The following is a 19488-nucleotide window of genomic DNA, read 5'->3' on the forward strand; positions in this document are numbered from 1 at the left end:
GGTGATAAAGAAAATATTTTCTCAAAAACAACAAAACTTATCAGAGTATAACCAGCACTCTGGAATATATACATATACACATGCCTATGAAATAATAAGACTTAGGTTTATAGCAACAGAATAATATAGTACAGCACTAGTCTGCCTTGGTTTTCTAATAGCCCTGCCACCATCTCAGCCAGAGAGAGTTTTCTTTCCACCACAAGACCAAAACAGTAATCCCATCATCTGATTCTTAGTCATTCCCACACATTTTTTTCTCTGCTGTTATTATAACAAAGGGTTTTCTTCCTTTGTTACACTATTCTTAAAAGCAATGCTCCACTCTTTTGGTCTCAAAAGTTCTACTATTTCAAAGTGTAGCATTTAGGTGAACAAAGTTATACAAACATTATTGGTGGGAGGGAAGAATTTCTATATGCTTTTCAAAATAGAATCAATAAATAAGACAAAGCACTCTTCACTTGTTTATTTTTTTGCTGTTGTTTCATGTAGATTTTGTTTTTAGTTACAAATATTCCTAAGAAACTTTCAAATTAAGATTATGTCTAAACAAATGAAGTTTGGTACCTACTACAGAAGCATATTCTGACTCAAACTCTGGACTTATAAGAATCCCTTTTAATGCTGCAAAGGCAGAAAAATCTGTCTCCAGATAGCAGGGGTTCACTGATCACATCCAAATATTCCACACCTCAAAACACCACCTTAGCTTCCTCGGAAGGATGGAAACTGAAGTCTTCCACCTCTAACTAAAGGCCTCAGCCATCTTCACTCCTGTCCTCTCTAGAGCAGGAACTTCCTAAATCTCCTTTATTTTGTTTTTTTTTAACCTCCCCTCCATTCCACAAACATTTACTGATATCATCAATGTACTAAATACTGGGGATAGAGTTCTCTATTTATAAAATGATAATGATACATTATAAAATCTTGCAATAAGGATCAAAATATTTTAATAAGGATCAAAAAGCAAGATCTAAAGAAAGTACTTAGTGTTAAGTACTGAACTGGTAGAAAGTGTTCAACAAATAGCATTGTGGAAATACAAGAACAGAATAGGAAGTCTACTTTTAAGAAGGCATCCACTAATTAAATTAAAATTAAGCAAAGCACTAGGCCCTAAAAGTACTTTTCATTCAGCTCTATAATGTAAAATGTCTTCATGTGCACTAGGAAAACTGAATATACATACTTTTAAACTTACAAGTTTTAGTTAACTGATGAATCACATAATACAAAGCACAAATATTGGGGAGAATTTTTTAAAATATATATATAAACACACACACACACACACACACACATGCACACACACACCCTACATGATTTTTTATATAGTCAATCAGAAGACAGACCCAAAACTTCAATCACAAAACCAATTTCACCACCAGTATTTTTCAATGTAACCGTTAGAAAAGTATTGACCCTTTCTGGCTCCACTGGTTTGGCCGAGTGTTAATGGAATTATCATTACTTTATTGTCAATCACAGCAACACCTGAAGGTACTTCACAGCAATGAACAGAATCTAATATTTATAATTTAACAAAAATATTTTTTATAAAATTGAAAAAGTATTTCTGAAAATTAAAGATGCAGATGAACAAACATATAAAGAGTATATACATTTTAGAGTATATACTCTAAAGTGAAAACAACCTGGAAACTTCAAGTCATCTATCTTTTCATATATCCTAGTAAACAAATGCCTCTAGAAGATTTAGGAGAGGCTGCATTTCTACTGACCATAGTCATTACAATAAGATCTAAACCACTTGCCTTAAACTGTTTCACTCTTGCTGCCAATTCAATTTTTCTTCAATATTCCGTAGAAAGAAAAGTTTCTTTTTAAAAAGTGATTTTCTTGTAAGTAATGTCCTGAGCACATACACAGCATGTTTGCCCAAGAACATTAAAGCATGCCTTCTATATTCTGATTGTGAACAAGCTTTTCTAGGAACGCAAATTTTGCTCTCAATACTTACACAATGCACTATAGTATCATAAGCACTGTTCATGCTCTATTAGTCATTCTGTTGAAGATTTTATTTAAAAAAAAATAATAAAAGGCCTGCAGTGTGTATAAAACATTTGAGACACAAAAGACTTATTGTCAGAATATTTGCAGGATCCTCAAAACAGAAAAACAACCCCCCCAAAACAAATTAATTTATAATTTTTAATTATGTTTAAAAATGCTGTGCCAGAACCCTGCATTAAACTTAGCCAATTCATAAGATAAAAAAGATTATATAAATGATCATCATGGCATCTGATTGACAGAAATAAGAGACAACATGTTGTATTCTTCAGAGAAACAAAGGGGATTTGAGCTCTGGGACAGCCTTCCAACTGGTGCATGTTGGCACTTAGTTTGGAAAATCCCAAGGTTCTAAGGTACATGTGACCCTGGACACAGTTATCAATTTATTTCCAGGTCTATTAATTACATTTCCCAAAATATAACACAGGCATATGATTTCATAATGCAGCAGAGTCTGAACAACCAGTTTGTATAGAAAATAATTTACATATGTCTGTTTTTTCTCCAGAGTATTGTTTCTTCAAAGAACTTATTGGGAAATTTAAATAAATAAAGAGGTGAAAGCCAAAGTATTCTGCGGAAAATGAATGTGTCCCTGGGAGACAGGGGTGAGGACTGGAGGGCAGGAAGGACCTTGAGTTCCAGCACCAATCTCACAGCCTCAGCACCCCGTTTAAGGAGCTTCTCAGAATCTCTTCAAAAACCTCCGATTCAAATTCAGATGATAGCTCAAATGAAAACACACAGATTCATAAGTAGCCAAGAGGGAAAAAGTTATTTAAATATCACTTTACTGAGAGAAGAATCAAACTAAACTGAAAACTGGTCAGATTATTAGAGCTCTGAAATTAACCCTTCCATCCCAAACTAAAGTATACAGGCAAAAACACTAAAAGAGAGAAGGTGATCTATTCCCTAAACACTTGCTCAACAAACACTTTTACTTGGACAAGTATAGAAAACATGGAAATTTATGTCTTGAAAAATGATCTGTCATGTAATTTTCTCACTCCACCTTGCAAACCTGAATTCATTATTAAAATTAGAAAGTCATATATCCATTATTTTTGCTATCTAGATAGATATATTTTGTTTTTCCAAGACAAGCAAAACTGTTTATTATACAATTAATCTTTCACTACCCTTTCAATGTAATGAGATACAACTTTTCTGCACAAACTTCAAAGTCATATAAATGAAGTTAACACAGGTGGGTTTTTTTTTTTTCCGTTACTAAGTTAAAACTCTCAGTAGGAAAGGTAGAGCATTCAACATCTTTCTCTTTGTAGTCCAGAAAGGTTAAGCTAAAAATCAAAATACTGACATTACTCAGTGATCCATGCCTGCCAAGGATATCTCTCCCTAATTTTGAATACTCTTCCGTATTTACCAGATTAGTTGTTAGAAATCATAAACTAGAAAACCACATAATAGATAAGGTTCCTTTCTAGAGCTCTTATAAGTACAATCTTGTTTCCATGGTTATGAAAAGAACAAAAAAGTTTTAATGAAAAGAAAATTTATAATTGAAAAATATAATAATTTTTTAGAAATCAATAGGCTATTTTAAAATGACGTTTTTTAAAAATCATACTTAAAATGTCTTGAAATATTAAAAAAAGGCATTGCATCATTAAACTCTCTAGTAATTTGAGAATTACAGAGTATTTCCAAATTAAGATAACGAGATTTACTAATATAAAGTTACAAATCAATAACTATCAATATACCATACATAATACAATATAAAATATACACAATACTGAAACAAATTCAAACTCTTAAAGTTCAAAAATACTTTATAAATTTCAGTCCCTCAGAGATCTTGTGAATATCAACTATAAAATATAGTATTATAAATACAATAAAATTATTTCAATTATTTAAAGTTTCTGGCTTGGTATATAAAGCATCAGATTCTGTATGAAGCAAATAAAATCACTCCTAACTAGCGTACTTCACAGAATACAAATGAAGAAAAGTTTTAACAGTAAACTGTTCATAGTATAGCTTATCAAGCACCTACTATTTGCAAAACACTATAAAATTTGTACCTACTATTTCACTCAAAAAATGAAATCAGATCCTCATTTTCGTAAGCACAAAACTTAAATCCAGGTAGAAATAATATCATGGATACAAAAAAAAGTTTTTTCTTTCCTTCACCAAGTCTATCCAATGATTTCAAAACCAGAATGAGTCACACATCTGAGTAAAAATGAAGAAACAGTATGTTTTTCATTTACATAACCCATATGTCCTCTTATTTTTTTCAGGAACAGTGATGGATTGGTTATAATCTTATACATCGTATAAGCAGAGGGTTCTATAGACAGGAAATACAGTGAAGCTATATGGCCCTGCAAAAAAATCATGATGCTACATGGTAAAGTCTAGAACTGGGAATTAGGAGATCATCTCTGACACTAAATAGCTCTATGACCTCAGAGGAAAACCACAACCTTTCCTGGCCCTCTAACATTTATTGTGCTTTGGGGTAAATTATTAGAGTTCTCTAGATCTATTTCCACATCTGAAAACTTTTGGAACTAGACTAGCATCCAACAGCATCTGGATCGGTGGTTCTTCAACTGTTAAATGCCGATTCCTAACGTCACCTCAATGATTCAGAATGTCCATGCTGAAACCTAGGAAGTTAAATGTTCACCAAGTTCACAGTTGACTGAAATACATAGGTGGTCCTCAGCCACAGTTGAAAAACACTAATTGGTTCATCTCTAATCCCTCTAAGAGTATGAAAAGATGATATAATTCATTTCAGCACCAAGCTTTTAGGAATTCAGAATCTAGCACAGTGTGTAAGGCACAGTAGATGTTAAACAATTATTTACAGAAAGAAAGGAAGGGAAAGAGGAGGGGAAAAAAAAGAAAGAATAGAGAAAGAGGGGGAAGGAAGGTGGCTAACTAACTGGTCATATTTTTGGCTAAGAAACATACAAAACAGTAGTTAAATTACACTTGAATAACATACCCAACACACATCAATAGCTGGAAAGCAAAGACCTTAGTATCTATAACATTTTGCATATAACATGAATTCTTGTCATCCTCTTCTCAAGTCAAACTGCAAAGTGCTAAGGAGGAAAAGGAAGAAAACAGAACATGGATGCCAAAAGAATTCTAATGGAAAATAACTGGATGACTAAAACTTAGTGACTGCTTTCCCCAAGTAGAAGAGAACACAGAATTTTAAGGACAGGGACTTGGAAATGGAACTGAAGTTTGAAACTACTTGTTACTCAGACGTGCAAATTTCATTTGGGATAATATATAATCCAGAAATATTGTTGGCAATATTAACTTTTGTCCATTTTTATATCTGCATGTTCCCATTCACTTACATTATAATTTTTGAGATGTTTTATCTTCACTTCTGATGATCTTCAAATGTCAATGGCTCTTAACACATTAACTGTAAATAAACACAAAGGAACTTAGGGGAATTCAGAAATTTAAGGAACCCTAAAATATTCTAAATCATTGTGCAAAGCCTGCAGGGCAGGGAGTGGTGGGGAGGAGGCTTTGGCAATTACTTGCTTCATACTTTATATGATCTTCAAAATGTAAAACTGTTCTTTTGAATGAAATGATACTACCCGATACTACCCTCTTAATCATCAGGTAATGAATGAAATGATACAATCCTCTTAATCATCAGGCAAAGAAAAAAAATCATCCTATTTTCTGTCAGAAGGCAAAAAAAATTCAAAGGTAAAGAAAATTCTCTCCAAATACAAACTCTCACTTGGTGAATGTATACTGTATCTTTATCCTTCTCCAGCAAAATAGCAGGTCAAGGAAACTCATGTCCTTATCACTACCACCCAATCAACCTGCCCTGGGACTGCCCTCTAACTACAAAGCTTTGGTCTGCACCTGGGGCACTAGATCTTCAGGCATGTGTGTTCTTTAGAGCACACAGACCCTGAAGTCAAATGGACTTGAATTCACATGTCAAGGTACCCTCTCTAATCTTCCGTTTTCTTCTCTGTAAAATGGAAACATTAACACTCTCTACTTTAAACAGTTATGAGGATTATATGAGAAAATGCATAGAAGAAATGTAGCACCATGCCCAGCATAGTAAGCATGCAATAAATGTTGTGCTATTTATATTATTGTTGTGTTTAATATTAACATTATTATTACTATAACTATCTACCACTAGGAAAGCAAGGCTTGTCTTCAGTGTTGCTATTTTGAGGCAATGCCTTTGGTTATGATAAAAGAATGTTGTTATCTAATATTGGTAACAGAGAACATCTGTACTATACAAAATTTTATTTTTGAACTTTGCTGGGCTTCTTGGCTCAGCTCAAGAAAATTAAGGCTTGTAATCACCAGCCCATCATCAGCCAGTTATTTTCCCTTTTGCTAATGCATAACCTCCAGACAAGGCCTCCTCCCTACCTCAGCAACTGCTCATTTGCTGCTATCAGTAAAAGAAATTCTGCCGAGAAGAGAAATGGATATGTTTCTGACTTAATGTCTATTAAATCCTCAGAGCCTGATGAATAAATGTTTTATCAATCCAAAGGAGACTTATATACATATGCTCTTCTATTCACGTCCAAATTATAAACTCCTTATGTTTGAAATTATATGCTTAAAATATTAATATTTAAGTTAGGTGACAAAAGAATATATAAGACACAGATGTCTCCGCATTTTTAATAAAATGTTTAGGTCAAAGATATAAAAACAAACTGAATATTGGCAAAAGCATTCATAAATTAAAATGGTCAGCTTTATTTATTTCCCTTATGGAAACCACATCCTTACAACTGAAATGAGAGAAAATACCTAAGTAGAACCTGATGCAACATTCTAGAAGAGGATAAAATACATGGATACATGGCTTGGAAATGGTTGTCAAATTGGAAGTAAGCAGAGTAGGCCATCAACTTCATTACCACTACTACTTTACCATGCAATTCCTTGAGCTCTTCAAGGGAAATATAATATAGCACGGCAATCCATTCTTCCTTTGATTTCTATTTCCCCATCACTTAATGATCTTGTCAATATTAAATGTACCACTTTCATTTTATGGTTCCAGATTAGGATTATAAAAATCTGACCCAAGACAAGACGCAAAAAAATAGAAAGCTAAACTCAAGAGTTCAGAGTGCTCCAAGATACAATTCTCTTTTTTGGTCTGCAACAATGTATTACCTCCTCTCTTTCAGTGTGTTTTCTGTTTTGGTCATTGCATTTGCAGCTCTAAGGGTGTCTCTGGCATAAGTGAAATATTGCAGACTTTAGGTGGAAAATGTCTTTCTTTTAAATGATTCATCCGTACCCAAGGGGAAAAGCTGCTATGACTCCAATACCCATTCTCTCCTATTCCTCAGTGACAGAACCTCCAAATTTAGCTCAGCACAAAGGCCTCACAGATGAGACTGCCTATCCCAGCCTCTTGTTTACCTACGTATGGCCATGGGACCATCCATGTTTTAGCCAACTGGATGTAAGTTAAAAAAAATGACATGTGACTGCCAAAAAAGTATCCTTCAAAGAGAGAGAGTATGCTCCTCTTCTTCCCTTCCTCCTGAAGATATAATAGCTAGAGTTCCAACAATAATTTTGGTTCATGAGGTAACCCTGGAATGTAAGACAATCTGGGTCCTTGATACTTCAGATCCACCATATTCGATCTGTATTGACTATCTCCAGGCTTTCATGTGGAAAAAAATTTAGCATCTCCTATATTAAGCCACTGTCAGTTTGTATTTTGTTATGTGCTGCTAAACCTAAAGTAGAACTTAAAAAAAAAAGAATTTTCCAAATAACAGTGTTTAAATTTTTAATTAAAATATATTTTACAGGTAATTTTTAATATATTTAATACACAGCATTTGCTCTTATTTACTCTAGACTAAAAATATTTAAAGAACCCAAGAGTTATTCACACAAAGTAAGAGTCTTTGAAAGAATAAATATTCACCAGTGATTATGGCCATAGGTCCTATGTACTTGGGGAAGGGAAGAATTATGAAGCTTGCTTATTAACAGTTTGTATTAATGACAACATTGGTACCTATATAGAAGCATATTAGGAGGGACAGGCACAATTAGCTTTGCATAATAAAGCTACAGGAAAGGGAACTGAAGTTATTATTTTCAAGAAGGCATCTTCCCTAGTCCTTTTTATTTTAATAATCTAGTACCAACTTTATCTTTTTATACAGTTCCATTTTTAATTTGACTTCCTGTGGAAAGCAGGTTTTTAAAATCACTCCCTATCCTTGACTATCACCTCTAATAGTGTTTAATTATTATCTACCGATTTAACTAAATCAAACAGTAGACACAAAGATAGCAAGTACTTTACATATTCAAAACCATCTTCCTTACAAAGGAAAAATATTCCACACTAAAATCTGGAGAATTTCCATTACTCAAATCCTGAATCGCACGCAATCTTTGGCTCTGATGATTTTGAATACAATAGCATTAACTTGGCAGCTTTCCAAAATAAACTTACTGCTTTCTGGTCATCTGTATCCAGGTTATCTCCTTCCCCTGGGCATAATCCAAACTTTACAGGTTCAGGTGATGGCCTCCTGGAATTACTTGTTCATAATACAGTTGACCCTTGAACAACACAGGAGTTGGGGTGCTGACCTTCAACGCAGCTGAAGATCCGCATATAATTTTGACTCCCCAAACTACTCCCCAGACTTAACTATTAATAGACTACTGTTGACTGGAAGCTTTACGGATAACATAAACAGCCCATCAAAACATATTTCAGGCTGCACGCCAATATACTGAACTCTAACAATGAAAAAAAATGTTATTAAGACAATCACAAGGAAAAGAAAATACATTTACTACCCATTAAGTGGAAGTGGGTCATCATAAAGTTTGTTATCCTCATCATGTTGCACATGCTGAGGAGGAAGAGGAGGGGTTGGTCTTGCTGTGTCAGGGGTGGCAGAAGCAGAAGAAAATCCACATAAAAGTGGATCTGAACAGTTCACACCCATGTGGTTCGAGGGTCAACTGTACTTTTTTTTAAAAATGCTTGTTTCCACTAATCTTTCTCACTAAGAATCTATTTTTAAGAAAAAGCCTAAAACACATATTCTTGTTTTATGTTACTCAAAGAAAAATGCCTTAGGAAATTTCCTAGAAATCAAATCTAATAAATCGACAAGAGATGACTTTTACCTTTTACTACTTTAGTCAACATTTTTACAAAAATGCTCTCAAGTAATAGTTTTACAGTACTTCTAACATAGACCTTAACTTAGTTTTAACTAATGTTGATTGCATTACAAAAGGCACCAATTAGCAAAAGATCCAAGGCAGTGGTTCTCAAACTTCAGCATCCATCGGGATCATCTGGAAAGCTTGCTAAAACACCAACAGCTGGGCTCCACCCCTAAAATGTTAATTCAGTTAGGTCCAAGGTAGGGCCCAAGAATTTGCATTTTTAACAAATCCCAAAGAGATACTGATGCTACTGGCCTGGAGACCAAACTTTGAGAACTACTGGTCTACACTAATAGGAAATTATTGATAATAGCATAAAAAGGAAAAATACAGATATATATGGGACCCAGTCTCAGGTTCACTATCAACTTGCATTCTTTAAATATGTCCTTTCTGAAAAGCTACATAATTACTATGTCAGACCAATATTGTTCCTTATCTAAGAGAACTTAGATCTTTGAGGGTTTTTAAGTAATGAAATCCAAATAAGTAATTTTTAGTCTAATATGTTCAATGTTTGATACAAGGTACTACTAATAATGCCAAGGTTGTAGGTTCAATCTGGTAGCTTTACTCTGTTTTACAGCTATAATTTCTACCTCTAATCTTGCCAGCTGTCTCAGCAGACATGCCAAGAGTGACAAAGGGAATGGGTAAAAATGTGTGATTGTACACAAATCCATCACCACTACTAGAAAAACAACATAAAAGCATATTTCCTACCAACATATCACTTTTTTTTCTTGAGACGGGGTCTCACTGTCTTGCCCAGGCCAGAATACAGTGGCACCATCACAACCCACTGCAGCCTCAATGTTCCCAGGCTCAGGTGATCCTCTCACACCAGCCCCCCAAGTATCTGGGACTACAGGCATGCACTACCATGCCCAGCTAACTTTTTATTTTTTGCAGAGACAGTGTTCTGCCATGTAACCCTGGCTGGTCTGGAATTTCTGGACTCAAGCGATCCCAAACTGTTCAGCCTCCTAAACTGCTAGGATTACAGGCGTTAGCTACTGCACCTGGCCTCCAACACATCACTCTTAAGTGACCTTGAGGCTAAAACTAAAGATGAGACCTTGCAACAAAATGTGTTTTAGAAATCTAGGAAACTCCTCTACTTCTTCAGGCTATAAGTATAATCAAAATCCATGGAAACAGAAATCTAGGAATTCCTGTTTTCAAATGATGATAATTTTAAGGCAGGCATGCAATTTATAAATGCAATTAGTTGAGAACTACTTTGAGTATGTGTACCCCCCCTTTGATTTTTTTAATGGAAGTTAAATGTAAATATAAGATGCTCATCAATGCTAATGAAATTATATACTAGAAATTGATAAAACCAAATAATCTGGGATAAACAAGTATGGTACCCAGAATAACTAAAGCCTGAGGTTATATGAAGGATGACAAGAACACACATTAATTAAAACGACTAACAACACAAGTTAGAGCAAAAGGGGCAAAAGTAATCAAGAGTAGCAGATGGATAAATAGGTAGTTGAAGAGGACATAATAACCTCATTGTGTGTAGGACTGGGCACAGAACAGTAAAATCAGCTCAAGATGTCCAGTCTCCCATAAAAATAACTTCAGCTTAGACCTGAAATTGCAAGTGTTCAGGCCAAATTCAACAGAAGGAATCCTTTTTAATCCTTTGAATGGGAACAACAAACAAGACCAGTGGTGAACATTCCGTCAACATTCTTTTATTTAGGTGTTCACTCAGCACCTATTCGGCACTAGATATCTTACCATTTGATTATGCACAATACAAACTAATCAAAGAAACGCACTAAAGCAGTGCATTTTATAATAGTGTATAAACTGAAAAATGGAAAACCAGACTAAGATGGCAGATTATTACCAATATGATGTCAAATTCTGCTGTGTAACTCATTACAGTTCTGAGACTCAAGCCTACTCTTATTATCACATCTGACCTACAGTATTATTTTACCTATATCCTATAAAGTCATACTTATATCAAGAATCAGAGCACACCCAACAAAAGTAAAATTACAGAATATAACTAGATTATCAGGATGCTAAAGTGAAGTTTTCCACAACTCCCTCTCACTTTCTGCGGGGATAGATATACATGAAGAATGGCCAACAGCAAGATATACAAGAGTTGCTGAACAGTTTACTGAAGTATGGCAATATTAAGCAGGACTCACCAAAGACAACTATTGTTTTTTTTGTTTTTGTTTGAGACGGAGTCTCACTCTATTGCCCACTCTGAAGTGCAGTGGTGCGTTCTTGGCTCACTGCAACCTTGGCCTCCCAGGTTCAAGTAATTCTGGTACCTCAGCCTCCCAAGTAGTTAGGGTTACAGGTGCGTGCCACCACGCCCAGCTGACGATTACTTTTTTTTTTTTTAAAGATGCAGGATGACATAACTATAGCTGGTTAGGAAACTACTACCTGGATATCATATGAAGAATGAAATTGCCCTTTTGTGGGCAAAAGCATCAGATCTATGATGACCTAGAAGGCATAACTGGAGACAAGAGAACTCTGAAATGACTACAGATACTTAGTAAGACTCATCACATGTTTATTGTGAACTACAGATTGCACAACAGCCTGTCATCCAACTTCAATGGAGTATGTCATTTTCATTTTTTTAAATATTTTTACTTATTTTAAAAAGTCTTTCTTTTTTAGAGATGGGGTCTCACTATGTTGCCCAGGCTGGTCTCAAACCCCTGGGCTCAAGTGATCCTCCCACCTTGGCCTCCCAAGTGCTGAGATTACAGGCATGAGCCATGGCACTCGGCCAAGTATGTCATTTTCAAAAAACAATGGGCAACCACATGGATTAGTGTATCATCCTTCCTACTTCCCAAAAGGGCTTCAGACATCTAATCAATACATTTAAACATAACACATAATATTTAACTTGAGTTCATGTAATAATAAAAGTACTTAAAGAAATTAGAGATGAGTATATTACCACCTTCAGATATAAATTTGACTAAAGTTTTACTAAGCTAAAGAGAAAGACGCAGTTATATAGTTACCACTTACTAACAAACAAGGAGCATACATAATTTTTTCTATAAATAATTTTCTTTGTAGCTAAACTCAGCAGAAATTTATGTTAATGCATGTGTGAAAAACATTCTGTGACACATTTAACAATATTAACTATTATTCTGCCAGAGATATCAAAACAAATTCCAAAGGCAGTTTCCCAATTAGGCCTCTGTATAAAAACAGAAAGCATAAAAATAAACTACAATTTAAGGGAATCATTTCTGCAAAAACTGAGATAATATAGGCCAAACAGCAATAATTTTGCTTTGTCAAAGGCTAATGAAACAAAAGAAATAACTTAAACAATCTAGATAGACACTTAACATAGCTATGAGACCAAAGCAGTCCACACTGGCAATGTATTAGAGTCACCTGCGATGAAGTGTTAGCCTAGATTGTTTAAAATTAAGCTTTCTAACTAGTGTCTATAATGTATCTATTACATACTGTTGATTAAGGAGAGTGCCACAAACAGGTATGATGATTAATGAAATAAAAGACACATAGAATTTAGCAGGGAAACTTCCATACAGTAGACATTAAGTAAATGTTACTTTTCTACCTTCCAGAGGAGAGTAATGAAAGCTGGCATTCTCTTATGGAAAACAGGAATCATACTTATATTTTTGTCCAGAGAGGATTAGGCTAATCTACTATATCACAATTCTCTCGAGGAGTACTTAATTTTCTCAAATTTCTCAGTAACATAATTTTTTATAGAGAAGTTCATATACATATATAATCTTTATACTTGCTGGGCTTTCTGTTTTAGGAAATAAATATGTTCAAGTGGCACCGTTAGGTATATTAGTTTGTAATAATAAAGGACACTTATTTCGTGTAATTGCAAAAATCCAAAACAAAGGTTATTTGCAAAGGAATTATCTTTAAAATTAATATCAATGCATTCATCTTAGTATTGTCATTAAAATTTTAAAAATGACAATGTTAGAGTTCCAAGGGACCTTACAGATTTTCTAGATCAAGCTTCTTATTTTAAAAGATGAGAAAACTGTAGACTAGAAAGTCTAAATGAAAAGACCAAAGAGCTAGCTCAGCCAGAGACTTCAGCATGGGAGCTTCCTAACTTCCAGTACTTCCTTCTTTCTAACATACTGTGCTGCTTCATGTGGTTCTAACTTCTCTGCCTTGGATGAGAGTACTGGTTGCCTCTTATGCTATTCTGAGGCATAGTTGTCATTTGTAACTTTCCCATAAAATTCGAATTTTCCAACCTGTTTTCTGAATGAATTATACAACTGAACATGTTAATCCTCAGCTTTCCAAATTTCAAAGCAATAAATACAGAATTCAAAAAATACTTGATTCAAACGTGCAATATATATAATCAAACTGCAAAAAAAAATCCTCCTTTCCTGGATAATTCAGGCTACAAATTCGAAAAAAAAAAAAAAAAACCATTTAGTGAGCACCTATCACATGCTGAGACTATGTTAAGTGCTGGAGATATGAAGGTGATTAAGATTGCCCTCAAGTATAATAGCTTATAACCTGGTAGAAAAGGCACTTTAAGCCAACAATTATAGTGTGCTTATTAAAGACTCTGAAAAACGACTGTGCAGGGAGCTATGAGTGCATATGGCAATCTAGAATGACGGGATCAGACAGTGGTTCCCCAGTGAGGTGCTGAACATCAACAGGAAAAAAGGCAATAACTACCCATATTTAGCAGAATCCAAAATGAATTATAATAGAGCCACTTCAACTGATTGAAGGAGAAAATGAAAATTGTGTGTTTTCACACAGCAGTTATCGAATCACTCTCTAATAACAATTAGACTATTATTCAGTGGAAAAGAACCAGATTTCATCGTGGCTGCATAAAAAGCAAATACAGGTCTTATATTATTTTTAAAAAAATTTTTAAATCATTATTTTAAAATCAAAGAAAAAGACTGCATCCAAAACGCGTCTAGTTAATATTCATAAAAGCTCTCTGCAAAGCTGCATAAAGTCCTCCTCAAAATTCCAGGATAAAATTCCCATCTGTTACAAGAGAAATGACAACGTGGAGAACCAGTAGTCCAAGAAGGAAGAAAACTACCACTCATTTTGTTTTCTTAAACCTATCACTGGGGATAAAAACCACTCAGATTCCTTGATACTGACTTTCAGCTGGAAGATTTAGAAAAGAGAAGCACAGGAGACATTTTTATTTACATATTTAAGCAAAAAGGGAGGCGAGAAGAAAATCAGAGTGTAGAGAAAAGCATGAAAGAAATTAAGAAGGTGAAGCCATGAAAAGAGAGAAAAGGGCTGGGCAAGAACCCAAAAACCAAAGACATAAGAAGGGGTGGAGGAAGAAAGATTGACTTTAGGATGGTTTTGGAAAAAGTGACAGAGAAAGACAGGAAATGTGGGGAAAAGAATGGGGGCAGGGGGAACTGTCTTAAAAAAGGTTTGAGAGAGAATGAAAGACAGGAGAAAGTAATTAACTGGGACCACCTCCATCGGGGAGAAAACGAGATAGGAATATGAAAGGTGGAGGAATCGATAAAGCAGCAGCGAGTTTTAACCTCCTTTTCCTCAGCCTCCACGCCCCAGGGAGGGAGGCAGAAGTGGTTCCCAAGTCCCGGGGAAGGAATTCCGGCGTAGCCTTCAGAAACCAGAATCCGCGAATTGGGGCAACAATCCAGCAGGTCCCCGGCCCCTCTCCATCCCCTTCGGACGCGGGCGGGGCCCTGGGCGTCCTGGTTACCTGGACAAGGAGTCCACGCTGGGCGGCCGAGCCGCCGCCGGCTGGGAGCCAAGACTCTCGCAGCTCGAGCTCTTCTCCATCGCGCGGCAGGGGCAGCAGAGGGAAAGGCTGAAGCAGTCTTCGCGGCTACAGGGCGGGAGAAGCGGAGGGCGGAGTGCTACGGACCGGGGCCGCAGTCAGGCCAGCGCCGGCCCGGGAGGGAGACCGGAAGCGGCCATGTTCCCCCAGAGTGCACCGCGCCTGTAGGCTGCTGGGCAGCGGGAAGACCCCACTGCGCAGCTCAGCCGCCGGCATCGACTCTCCGTGCTGGTTGTGTCCGGCCGCGCGACATCTGGTCTTGGGGAAAGGGAGGTGGCGGCTCCCAGGGTGAGGGGGTCTGGTGAAGCGGGAGGGATGAAGGACCAGACCCTTATGGAAGGAGGAGAAATCCTAGGTGTAAGAGGAATGAGGGAACACTAAACATGAGGGTCTCAGGAAGGAGATAAGGACCTGAGGCCAGGAGGATGATTTAGACAGGAATGTGGGGGTCAAGGAAAACAAGAGGACCGGATAATGAGAGAAAAGTGAGAAAGAGGTATGGGAGAGGGATTGGGGAGGATCTGATATACATGCAAACTGATATACATGCAAAAAGAATTATATACTACTGGATGCGGTGCTATTGGATTACCCAAGTAGAAGACAAACTTCTACCGATTTTCCCCTGCCCTTTCAAATTCCCGTGCCTAGCAGGAAGGGAGTGTGGAGGAATAGAACTGTGATAAAAGAACAGGAACTGGGTAAAGGGGAAATGCTTCTGCTAGGATTTTTCTGTTAGGATACAGGAAGGCCATAAGGACACCATAAAGGGATTTTTCTGGTTGAGATTGAATCCTAATCATCTCATGTATGGGGTGTAAAATTATGCAAAGATTATTCCTGTAAAAAAAAAAAATCAGACCATCCTTAAAAAACTTCCTTGCTAGGATAAATTGAATTATATTGATTTAAACTAGATTTAATTTATAATGTACAACTGATGTCTTTTAAAAAATCTTATAGTTGCAGTGCAGTATTAACTTGCAAGTACATTCCCAAGAAGAACAACCTAGCTTAGTTATGTTCAGTGTAAGGTAGAGTAGTTACTGATGAGTATGTGTTTAAGCACAAAAGGCTTAGCCTTTTTTGAGTTTGGCAAGGACAGACAGCGACCGATTGTTTTTATTTCCATAATTTTGAAGATACCTTAACTGGACTCTGTAGGCAAAGGGAGTAGGTAGTCAAAAACATTTTTTAACAAGCTTAAATATCTATCATGACTCATAGAAGAATTTCCTTATTTCTTCACCATCTCTACCTGCCTTCCAAAATGCTGACTCACTGTCAGCTACTTTGACTTAAATTTCCTTAGTGAAGACTGATGAACCCTTGAATGGGAGACCTATGTACTTTCTTCCACCCAGTTCATTCGTAGCACTTTGTTAATAGAACCCTCGAAACCTTCTGCCTGATGTAACAATATGTGTATGGTTCTATCTAGTGATTAATAAAGAACAGTGTAGTAAAAGTGTAGAGACTTTGGAACCAGACAGACCTGCATCGGAATCCCGGTTCTGTCTCTGCACTTGCTCTGTGCTGTGGTTAAGTTGTTTCACATCTCTAAAATGGGAGTAAAATGGGAATAAAAATATCTACGTAATAGGTTGTTTTTCTCTGTGCAGAGTCGGTTGCACAGTACGGTCTCACTAAGTAGATTTATTATTACTTGTTTTTCCACTGAACTTACTGCTTGACTTCTAACCTGACTGGTAAAATGGTAACTTCTCAGAGTGAAAACACAAGCAAAGAATATCAGCTGAAAATTAATTAGTGAACTCTAATTAATTAATGAACTCTAAGAAAATGAAAAAACATGGTTAACTTGGGACCTCACCAAAAGTTATTAATTTTTCAATTTATAATCTGGGCTGTTTTTTCTCAAACTATCTGCAAGAAGGAACAGTGTTTTGTTTTTAATTTTCAAACCATCACCAACCAATACTTTTTTAAAATATAAGAAAAATTAATCACAGTTGGTTCCATATCCTCAGATTCAACCAACCACAGATTGAAAAATTTGTAAAAATTGTAAAAAACAAAATAATACAAATAGAAGACAATACAGTATAACAACTATTTACATAACATTTACATTGTATTAGATATTATAAGTAATCTAGAGTTGATTTAAAGTATACAGGAGGGTATGCATAGGTTATATGTAGATACTAATGCCATTTTATTTAAGGGACTTGAGCATCTTTAGATTTTACTATCCTTGGGGGTCCTGAAACCAATAACCTGCAGATACTAAGGGATAACTGCACTAGGAAAATTAAAGAAAAAGGTATGCAAAATACAAGGCCAAATTGTTTATTAGATTTAACAGATATTACTCCTTGAAAGTTTCGTGAAAGTTCCTAAACACTTATTCTCAATATTGCGTTGATCTCATCATAGACTGACAACAGTTCATGTATGGGTGCTACACCAAAAAACCATTGAGATCTCATAAATTAATAAAGTTGCAGAATACAAAATCCACATCCAAAATTAGTTTGCATTTCTATGCATCTATAATGGCCAAAAAAGAAATCAAGAAGGCAATCCCATTTACAAAAACTGCAAAACAAAAACAAACAAACAAAAACCAGGAATAAGTTTAACCAAGGAAATGAAAGACCTCTACAAGAAAAACTATAAAACTCTGATAAAGGAAATTGAAGAAGATGCAAATAAATGGAAAGACATTTCATGCTCATGGAACAGAACAATTAACATTGTTAAAATAACCATACTACCCAAAGCAATCTACAAATTCAATGTCTATCAAAATATCAGTGTCATTTTTCACAAAAAAAGAAGAAAAATTCTAAAATTCACATGAAACTAAAAAAGAGCCTGAATAGCCAAAGCAATCCTGAGCAAAAAGAACAAAGCTGGAGGCATCAGACTATCTGACTTCAAAATATAAATAAATATAAGGCTATACCAACAGCAGCGTATTGGTATAAAAACAAACACACATACCAAAGGAACATAAGAGAGAATCCAGAAATAAACACATGCATTTACAGCCAACTGATTTTGGACAGACATCAAGAAAACACACTGGGGAAAGGACAATCTCTTCAATAAATGGTGCTAGAAATAGTGGATATCCATATTCAGAAGAATAAAACTGGACCCCTGTATCTTACCACATACACAAATCAACTTAAGATGGATTAAAGACTAAAATGTAACACCCAAAGCTGTAAAATAACTACAATAAAATATAAGGGAACTACTTCAGGACTTTAGGCAATGATTTTACAGCTAAAACCTCAAAAGCACAAGTAACAAAAACACAAATAGACAAATGGGACTATATTAAAGTAAAAAGCTTCTGCACAGTAAAGGAAACAATCTACAAGGTGAAGAGACAACTTGTTGAATGGCAGAGAATATTTGCAAACTATTTATCTGACAAGGGAGTAATATTTAGAATATATAATGAACTAAAATATCTGAACAGTAAAAAAAAAAAAAGAAAAAAATCCCATTAAAAAATAGGCAGGCTAAGCGTGTGGCTCATGCCTGTAATCCCAGCACTTTGGGAGGCTGAGGTGGGCAGATCACTTGAGGTCAGGAGTTCGAGACCAGCCTGGCCAAAATGATGAAACCCCATCTCTACTAAAAAATATAAAAATTAGGTGGGCATGGTGGCATGTGCCTGTAATCCCAGCTACTCAGGAGGCTGAGGCAGGAGAATTGCTTGCACCCAGGAGGCAGAGGTTGCAGTGAGCCAAGATCATACCACTGCACTCCAGCCTGGATGACAGAGTGAGACTCCATCTCAAATAAAAAGGCAAAGGGCCAGCTGCGGTGGCTCACACCTGTAATCCCAGCACTTTGGGAGGCTGTGGTGGGTGGATCGCCTAAGGTCAGGGGTTCGAGACCAGACTGGCCAACATGGCAAAAACCCATCTCTACCAAAAATAAAAATAAAAATAAAATAGCTGGGTGTGGTTATGGGTGCCTGTAATCCCAGCTTCTGGAGACTGAGGCAGGAGAATCGCTTGAACCCAGGAGGCCAAGGTTGCAGTGAGCCTAGATCACGCCACTGCACTTCAGCCTGGGAGACAGAGTGAGACTTCGTCTCAAAGAAAAAAAGGGCAAAGGACATAAACAGATGTTTCTCAAAGGAAGACACAAGAATAGCCAAAAGGTATATGAAAAAATGCTCAACATCACTAATTATCAGGACAATGTAAGTCAAAACCACAATGAGATATCACCTTATCCCAGTCAGAATGACTGTTATCAAAGAGACAAAAAATAACAGATGCTGGTGAGGATGTGGAGAAAAGGGAACTATTATACTCTGTTGGTGGGAATGTAAATTAGTACGGCCAGTATGGAAAATAGTCTGGAGA

The 19488-nt window shown here is 36.1% G+C and overlaps 1 protein-coding gene across 6 annotated transcripts in view; it reads right to left on the reverse strand.

The window, feature by feature from the left end:
* MTMR2 (myotubularin related protein 2) overlaps positions 1 to 16548 on the reverse strand; it is a 91262-nt gene extending 74714 nt beyond the window's left edge. The window contains exons 1-2 of one of the 6 annotated variants that reach the window (XM_001146996.6): positions 15053 to 16548; positions 5409 to 5479 (exon numbers count right to left, since the gene is read on the reverse strand). Coding sequence is in view for 2 of the 6 variants with exons in the window: in XM_508710.6 (XP_508710.2) it covers positions 15053 to 15132 (80 nt within the window). In the remaining 4 variants the exon portion in view is untranslated. The other 5 variants (XM_063784439.1, XM_063784438.1, XM_063784440.1 and 2 more) reach the window with 5 other exon arrangements.
* Between the last annotated feature and the right edge of the window lie 2940 nt (positions 16549 to 19488).

Source organism: Pan troglodytes, chromosome 9 (assembly GCF_028858775.2).
Source record: "Pan troglodytes isolate AG18354 chromosome 9, NHGRI_mPanTro3-v2.0_pri, whole genome shotgun sequence".
Classification (NCBI taxonomy): domain Eukaryota; kingdom Metazoa; phylum Chordata; class Mammalia; order Primates; family Hominidae; genus Pan; species Pan troglodytes.